The 9,368-nt window shown below is 33.6% G+C and overlaps 1 protein-coding gene across 3 annotated transcripts in view; it reads left to right on the forward strand.

The window, feature by feature from the left end:
- Positions 1–7,694, forward strand: part of SP3 (Sp3 transcription factor) — a 59,126-nt gene extending 51,432 nt beyond the window's left edge. For all 3 annotated transcript variants that reach the window (XM_037044432.1, XM_037044433.1, XM_037044434.1), the window contains exons 6-7: positions 2,754–2,950; positions 5,965–7,694. In XM_037044432.1, the coding sequence (XP_036900327.1) occupies positions 2,754–2,950; positions 5,965–6,281 (514 nt within the window). In that variant the 3' untranslated portion in view covers positions 6,282–7,694. The remainder of the gene's footprint in view (positions 1–2,753; positions 2,951–5,964) is intronic.
- Positions 7,695–9,368: the final 1,674 nt, after the last annotated feature.

The raw sequence follows: 9,368 nt of genomic DNA on the forward strand, positions 1-9,368 counted from the left end.
GTAGGTGGTACGTAAACAACATTTAGGATATTAGCCTTTTTTTCTCAGTCATATTCTTTGAAAAGAATATGTGAAAGGTGGCATTAATTTAGAAAACTAAATTTCATTTGTTTACCCTTTTCAGCAAGGTGTAAAATAAAATTAAATATGAAAAATAGTATTTACTTGGCCATTTAGCCAATATTTATTAATCAAAACCACCCTTTAGAAATTTTTACTCCAGTGGAAGAGACAAATAATTTTAATAAAGTAAAATACATTCTAAAGACATTGTTATTTTTAGGTTTTGTGTAATTAAACATTAATTTTTATTTTAAAAATGAAGTTATTTTGCAAAGTCTGTTTTTGTTTTTGGTCATTTCAGTTTGTATCCCCTTTCTCCCATCCCAAGCAAAAGAAAGACTTGATTTATTTAACTTTTATTAACCCCTGTACCTTTAGTTTGTTTACTCTATGTCACTCTGTCCTGGCATTATTGAATTATTTGGAGCATGTTTAGGCACTCAAGAATGGTAGAAACTTAAAACTGTCTTTTTCAGGTTATATAAAGGTATTAGCAGAATGATTATGAAAATCAAGAAAACTTTGGGCTGAATCTTTTGTTTACTAAAGTTTGTTAAGAAATTTACTTTAATTCTTCTCCTGCCTTTACATCACGCGCTATAAATCCATATGTAGGATATTTAGATTTTATCTAGAGTACAATTTCCTTTTTAAAGGGAAACTTGAACCTGGGTTTTGAGCTTTTTCCCTTAAATTATATATTTGTGTGTGCCCGTTTCCATTTTTATTTTCTTTCTTAGATGCCTGTCCCATTTCCTAACAGTGAATACTTTTTATTTCCTTATAATGAAGAATACCTTTAATATCTTTAATGATAAGGGATATCCTTATCTTTCCCTGGCTTCTTGGTTCTTTGAGAACCCAGATTTGTTGTAATATGTTAACAATTTTGTGCTTTCTCATTGTTTTCAAGCTAAATTTTGCTAAGTAAGTAAAATAGCGTTTTGAGTTTATAAAAGCACAATAATTTACTTGAGTTGTAGGCTTAGAGGAGAGGCAAGAGGTCATGAGTACAACAGTGAACTGAATTGGGTTCTCTGTGAAATTGCTATGGTGAACACAATGTATAAAATTGGTTTGTGTGCTAGCAGCCACAGGCTTTACTCTTTTTCTTAGGGCTGTTTAAGAAAAAATAAATTTAAAAAAGCTAAATTAAATGGAAACCATATTGGCTTTGGTTAAGACTTTGGCATTAACAGATGAGCCAGAAAAACATGTTTCTCTCAACTCAGCTCTTTTAATAGAGTTGTAGAAATTGGGGGTGGACTGGAGCAGAAACTAGAATTGTGTTAGATTATGACATCCTTGCCCTTGAGACAACAGCATGACTCCTCCTTGTCTTTACTTATGCTATTCCTCTGCCTGGAATGCCTTCCCTCCTTTCTATCTAAATCCTACCCACCTCCTCCACGAAGCCTTCTCTAACTACTGGAGCCCACATTGATGTCTCCCTGTTCAGAACACCTATGGCATCTAACAGCCAGCACTGCACCGTTTAGCACTGTTTGTCCTATGGCAATTTCACATGCTACTGAGTGTGAGTACATTAAAATATAAATGTGGGGAAATACGCATTTTTCCAGTAAAATTTGAAAAATGATAGGTGTGTTATATACAGGAGGATTTTCAGGCTTAAGGAAGTTTTACAGGCTATAGCTTAGACTGAGATTGGGGGAGGAGGGAAAGTTGGGGGGTTCTTAAATGTACCTTTGTTAATCTTAGAGAAGCATTGCAAAGTTTATGTAATATGATTATGACAATTGGGTTTCTAAAATGTCATGTTTTTTATCAACTCAGTTTTATTCAGTAACAAGCTTATTCTTCTTTAAAGCTTGAGTAATAACATTTTCAGTAGTCTTTAGTATTATTTGAATATCGGTTCTGGAATCAGAATTTTTCCTTCTTGCTTAGGCTAAAAGACCTGTTCACCTGTGTAAGCATATATCTCCTAAACCCTGTTCTTAAGATCAATACGAAATACAACAAATGTCAAATTTTGCGATGTACTTCATTATATATGTGATGTATAATTTTTGATATCTTTACATGGTTAATAAGGGACTTTTAACTGTAAAGATAATATTTATTTATATTTATTTTATATAGTACTAAGGGAGATAAGACAAATTGTGTCCAGATTTTTGAAAAAACTTTCTCCAGAGTATATTCAGGGTGTGGCCATACAAATATATGAATAAATATACTTAAATCATGTTAAAGTCTGCTTAAGGTTCCTATCTACCTTTTAATTGTACCTGTGATTAGTTATGCATTCATGCTTGGTTTATTTTCTTTTTAAATTAGCTGACAGCATGACTTTGAGTATACCACTTAGTTTCCCATACAACTAAATTGGAGTTGGGCCTATGCCATAGAATTTGTGAATGGTTCTGATGGAGTTATAAATAGCTTTGTTGCACATTTTTTATATGTGGAATATCTAAATTATATAATACTTTAGCATATTTACATTTGGACAGCAATTGTGTTAATTTTGGAGTAAAATTAATATGTAAAACTTACATGTTTGAGATATATGTTTTTATTTAAATTGATTTTAATTGATCTTGGTTGCTGATTGACCTCATGGTGATAATGTCTTTTTGAAATTTAGTATGGGGGTATATGGTGTAAGTGGTCCATTGGAATATTTTCATGTAAGTCTATATTATTCTGTGTGTGTTTTTTAGAGGTACCAATCTTGGGAAAAAGAAGCAACACATTTGTCACATACCAGGATGTGGTAAAGTCTATGGGAAGACCTCACACCTGAGAGCTCACCTGCGTTGGCATTCTGGGGAGCGCCCTTTTGTTTGTAACTGGATGTTCTGTGGTAAAAGATTTACTCGAAGTGATGAATTACAGAGGCACAGAAGAACACATACAGGTTACTAATATTTACTTTTAACAGACAAAAATGAATTATAGGGCTATATCTACTACCTTGGGAGGTTTTTTTTAGCATATGTCACTGAGCTGAATTTTTAAAATGTGACTAATCACACCAAATTTTTACCTTCAGTAGTACCAATTTAAAAGCACAAATTCCAACCAAGCCAGTGTTACTTATCTTGTAAAATAACATTTTACTTTCTGCAGACTTCAATCAGTTTGGTTTTTTTTTAAAGTATTTTTTCTTTTGACAGCATTATGCCACATTTATGCTGTTATTGTTTATGGTAATGTTTTAAATTAGTTTTCTGCTTTTATTCTTGATCTTTTTTCCATCCTCCTCAACACTTTAGTAGAGAATAATTCCTTTTTCTCTGATGAACTTAAGTATTTCACCTTTTCTCTTATTTTAGTATCTGTGAAGTAAGCAAAAGACATTTCATTGAGGAATAATCAAGGCATTGTTGATGTCAAGATGCTTTCATTTAATTGCTTTTGTATAGTGTGTGGCTGTTAATATTGACGGACTTAGGAGTGACCCAGACTGAATCCTAGTTTTCTATAACTTAGAGATAGTTTTCTCCTGCTACCGTAATTAATAATCAAGGTATTCATCGGTCTGTGCACAACACTGAAAAATTGAAAAATATGTGATGTATTTACAGTCCCTAGAGAATTAGAAGAAAGACACATGATGACATGGATGAAATTATGGATTCTGAAGTCTCCTAGATCTGTATGCAAATCCATGTACTCTTTAGGTTAAGCAAAGAAGTTGTCTCTGACTGCTTTCACATCTCTTGTATTGGTTTAAATGTTACATAAAATAACCTGTGAAATATTTTGTAGTACACATATTAGATGCTCTACTTGTTTTTGTCTCATGAGGTAGGTAGACATATGAACTGTTTGTAACTGCAATGAACAGTATAAAAAAGATAACATATGCTCAGAGGCAGAGATCATTATTGCTTGGGATAGTAAGCCATTCATTTTGGGGCAGTTGGCTGGGATAGTAGACCTTAAGATGGCCTATAACACACTTTTTCTCAATGGACTTTCATCAGCAGAATGCAAAAAGCAATGTAAAAGGGGAGGAAAGGTCTATGATCAAATGTGTGGGAAATCCCAGGTGAAAGAGGGTTATTTAATGTACCTTCGAGGCAACACCATTAGTACTGTTGATTGAGTGTTAATGAGTACTTTGCATCTCTGTGTGTGTGAGGGGGGTGGGTTGTAGTGTGTGGAGCATTTCCCAACTGTCTTTGATCGTTGTGCCATTTGCCATGGAACATCTCTTAGGACTAATGTTCCAAGAGAAACTTTGGGAAATAACTTTAAGAAGAAGAGTATGTGAATTAAAGAGCTGAGAGACCATTTGACATGAGTGAAGATGATATTTTATATGACGCATTTTTGTTAAGTACGGTTGACCCATAATCCTAGCTATCTGCAAGTTAGTCTTGCATTCCCATACCATTTATTAGAGTGGTGAAGTTCTGTGCTGTAGTAAAATTTGGTATTTAAGGTAGATTTGTCTGGCATTGGTTTGTTGGATTAGAGAGGGAAAGACAAGGGTGTCACTACAATATAATCCAGACATGAGTTCTGATGAGGGCCTCCCTAGAGGAGAGGTGGTGGAACAGGAGGTACGACGAAACTGAGAAAATGACGAAACTGAGAAAATAATGAGTCCTGTTGATGGGTCTCTCACTGGATTCCTTTTAGGTTGGCCTTTGCCTTATCTTCTAAGCATCTTACATAGTGGGTCTTCAACATGGCTATTAAGTCTGTCTTTTGTATTAAAAATATCTTACTCATGTTGGGAGATAAAATTAGGTTTCAGGGTCTTATTAACTTTTAACACATGATATTTTAGGCTTGCTCTTAATTATTCCAGCTGAAATCAAGTCAGCTAGCCATCTCTTGGGGTTAGTCAATCTTGGTGAACTTCAGGCTTTCATCTTTGCTTTAATCTAGAACTATTGTGTAGTTACTTGAATTCAGATAAAAGAGTTGGAGGTTTAATATGGATATAACATGTTAACAATACCTTAAATATAGCTTAAAACTATATTTTTCTTTAAAGAAATACAAGGAGTCCTCACTTAAATGTAGTCCATGGGTTCTTGGAAACTGACACTTGAAGTGAAATGTAGGAAAAAAATTTTTTTACCATAGGCTAATTGATGTAAGCAAGAGTTAATTCGTATGGCACATTTTGGTCATAAAACCTCACTGCACTTCTATATAAAGACCCCAAATACTTGTAATATGAAACATTAAAGTACGTGTGAGATCTAAATATATATTTTTTCTTTTAAAGAAAGATGAATAAAAACAAAGTGTTTTCCAACCTGCTTGTCCTAGGTTCAGGGTTGTGGGTGGGCTGGAACCTCTTAGCAGCCCTGGGCGTGAGGAGGGAACCCACCTAGACAGAATGTGCTTCCAGAGCGAGGTGCGCTCACACCCACAACCACCACGCACTAGGCTGGGACGGTGTGGACACACCAGTCCACCTCACATGGGTGTTTTCGGGATGGGAGGAAAGCAGAGTACTTGGAGCAGACCCACGCAGACGGGAGGAGGATGTGCATGCTTTACGGCCCTACTAACTCAGAGTCAGGCTTTTTCCTTCTCACTGTTGCACAAAAAAGAACAAAAGTTTATTCAAGGACCCCTTATATGTTACAAATGATCATTTTTTAGTTGGTATAACAAGTTTCAAAACTTACTATTAGCATAGTCGAGATGTTAAAATATCTGAATGACGGTCTATAATAAGTTTGAAGGTTGCTTTTCATCAAAAAGTAAAGATGACATTGATTTTGAGGAGAAATACTTTATGAGAGAAATTTGCAGAGGCAGCTCATTAAATTAATACACTTTTAAGTGAACTCTGTTCCCTGTCCTTACCTGTCAGTGTTGGCTTATTTTCTTTCTCAGGGTATTAGCAACCTATGAATGTTGAATTTTGAAAACTAAGTAACTTAATTTTATTTCTAACAGGTGAGAAGAAATTTGTTTGTCCAGAATGTTCAAAACGCTTTATGAGAAGTGATCACCTTGCCAAACATATTAAAACACATCAGAATAAAAAAGGTATTCACTCTAGCAGTACAGTGCTGGCATCTGTGGAAGCTGCGCGAGATGATACTTTGATTACTGCAGGAGGAACGACACTTATCCTTGCAAATATTCAACAAGGTTCTGTTTCAGGGATAGGAACTGTTAATACTTCCACCACCAGCAATCAAGATATCCTTACCAACACTGAAATACCTTTACAGCTTGTCACAGTTTCTGGAAATGAGACAATGGAGTAAATATTACACAAATACTTATTCATTGTGGTTATTTTTATACAGTAGTGAGAAGAATATTGTTCCTAAGTTCTTAGATATCTTTTTATTGATGTGCAAAAATTTTTGGATTGACAGTAACTTGGTTATACATGACACTGAAATGCCTTACTTTGTATGATATTCCATAGTATATTAAAAATGGTAAAATTGCATGGGTTTTGTAGGTACTTTTGGAATCTAGAAGAAATGAAATTTTACCAAGTTATATAAAGAGAAAATTGAATTTAACAATGAAAATGGTAGTCTAACCAAATGCATCAATCCTGTGTGGTTTAGTGTAAAAATGAGAACATGTTGGTATTTATCTATTGTAAGATAAAAAAAAAAGTTGGTGGGTGAAAGAAATCATGTTATGATAAAAAAATTTTTTTGTAATTTTCTTGATGACTGGAATTTTTATTATGCATAACTGACAAATCAAGTTTCCAAGCAAATGTTACATAGTGTAGGCTTTACTTAGCTTATCAATTTGTCATTTTGAAGCTAATTATTTTAATTAGGTTAACTATGTACAATATTTTAAGCATTACTCTTGTAAGATTTTGAAAACTACATTTTAACATGGAACTCTAGGGATAGTCACCTTTTAAATCCTGTTGAAAAGCCATGTTTAAAATTTAATTTGCCAAAATAATGTCTTGTTAATATTCTTTCAATAATGAAGTTGGGCAATATAACCAATGTTTAAAAAAGTTTAAAATGTATAGGTTGAGGCATTTGGGTGGTAAGAAAATGTTATAGTGAAATATCCCTTTTCTTGCATATTGGAGGACCAAAAAATAAGGTGTATTGCGTCTTAGCAGCGACTTTTTTATCCAATCTTGTTTCCAAAAACCATATGTCTGCCAGGGCCTTAAAAGCCATCATGTAAATTACCAGTAAAGTATAACATATGCAAACATAACAAAATCACTTCCATAGTGACAATACTCCAACCATATGGATATTAGTCATAGAAAACTAGTGGTTTTATGATATTTTTTTAAGTCTTTTTTTTTGTCTAGGTAGTCAGTCTGCACTTAAATATCAACCATTTTCCTTTTTTGCTTCTTCCCTTAAAATTTATATGTATCAGTACATTTAATTGAGAAACATATGTTTTTTATTATGCTGTATTTTCTTTTTGTTTTTTAATTGTTTATATTTTCAATTATTAAAAAATGTACAAAATAAAGTTTCATTGCTGGTCTTGTAAGAGCTATACAATTTTCCTAAATGTATACTTATAACTGCAGCAGTTCACCTATTTCAGAAATTTGGAATTCTGTTCATTTGTTATTAAGACCACCTCAAATTTAAAGGCTACCTTATTGTACGTTTAAAGTGTATTATAACAGTGTGGTAGTTAATAAAACACTATTTTTTTTCTTTTGAGTTTGTTGTATTCCTATGCATTTAAAATATTACAGTGGTATGGGGTAAGAAAATCTGTGTGTTGTTTTTTTTTCAACTTAGCGTTTTATTTGCCATTGTTGATTTCAGACACCAAAATTTTCTTGGGTATATTTCATTAAAAAGGGAAGAATCGAGGCACCAGCAGAATTCTAATTTTTCACCGAAGAATAAGCTTATTAAGTAAAACTTTTGAAAAAATTCTTTGCCCATATTGAGTAATACCAATTTCATCAATGCCACTTTGCAAACCTGTTTTTTATTTACTTCTTTTCCCTGTTAAAGCAATGCAGGATATATTGATTTATCAAAAACTTGAGTTTACATAAAGGTTCTTTTAAATGAAAATGTAAGACAACCTTTGGTAACAATAGCATGTTATTTGAAAAGGTTATGTTTTGAATCTGTGTGTCTCACAGATTCTTTGAAAAAAGCAGGGTAGGAGGAAGGGAAATTTTAACAATATTAACATGACTGTATTTTAGATACTTCTAAAACAAAAACTCAGTTCTCTCCCCCTGTGTACAGTGGGGGTAAAGATTTCCATTGTTTTCCAGGCTCAATCTGACACTGTCCATTATATTTTTAACTGTATAGGACAACTCTAGAAATACGTATAAACACAAAGTTTTTCTGAGTGAAAGTTAAGCTCGTGGTTTGAAATAGGACTTAGAATTACAGAAGTTAATGAATTGGTTGTACAGTTATTTTGAAGTTATAGGCATTAGACTTTAAATCTTTAAACTTCTTTAGATAACTTTTTATTTTTATTGAGGATGTGTGAAGAGGATTACGTTAGAAGGTTGTTCACTAAACCAAAATACCCATAAGTCAGGAGATTAAAAATCTTTTTAGTGATAGTTGAGGTGTTTTTAAATGATAATGAAATTTTACATTAAGTTTATAGAGTGTTTTTTTGATCTATGAGTTTCCAAGCCTATTTTCTCAGTTCTTAGAGCATGAATGCAATAAAGAAAGTAAGTAGTATTTAAAATAATTTATATAAGCTTTTTGATTTTTTTTTTTTAGATTTTTAAAATTTATTTTAGAGAGATGGGCAAGAGAGGGAGAAAGAAAAGGAGTGAAACATCAGTGTGTGGTTGCCTCTAGCACACCCCATACTGGGGACCTGGCCTGCAACTCAGGCATGTGCCCTGACTGGGAATCAAACTGGCGATGCTTCGGTTTGCAGGCCTGCATTCAATACACTGAGCTACACCAGCCAGGGCCAGTTTTTGGATTTTTTTGAGTGCTCATTATTAGAAAGATTCATCAGTGAACTTTGAATTTTTTTTTAATAATTTTTTTAAAGATTTTATTTATTTATTTATCTTTAGAGGGGAAGGAGAGCGGGAGAGAAACGTCAATGTATGGTTGCCTTTCATGCATCCCCTGCTGGGAGTTGGCCTGCAGGGAACCGGCCTGCAACCCAGGCATGTGCCCTGACTGGGAATCGAACCGCGATCCTCTGGTTCGCAGGCCCGCGCTCAATCCACTGAGCTACACCAGCCAGGGCTGAATTTTTAACTAACAAAGAAATCAGTATGCACTAATACAGGTGATTTTTAAATATTTCTATTTTTGTATTAAAAGATGTTGAATATACTTTGGAAATACAGTATTTGAAGAATTACCCTAAAGTCATTATTTTCTAGT

The sequence above is a fragment of the Sturnira hondurensis genome, unplaced genomic scaffold, assembly GCF_014824575.4.
Source record: "Sturnira hondurensis isolate 20B ecotype Veracruz unplaced genomic scaffold, ASM1482457v3 Scaffold0004136, whole genome shotgun sequence".
Classification (NCBI taxonomy): Eukaryota; Metazoa; Chordata; class Mammalia; order Chiroptera; family Phyllostomidae; genus Sturnira; species Sturnira hondurensis.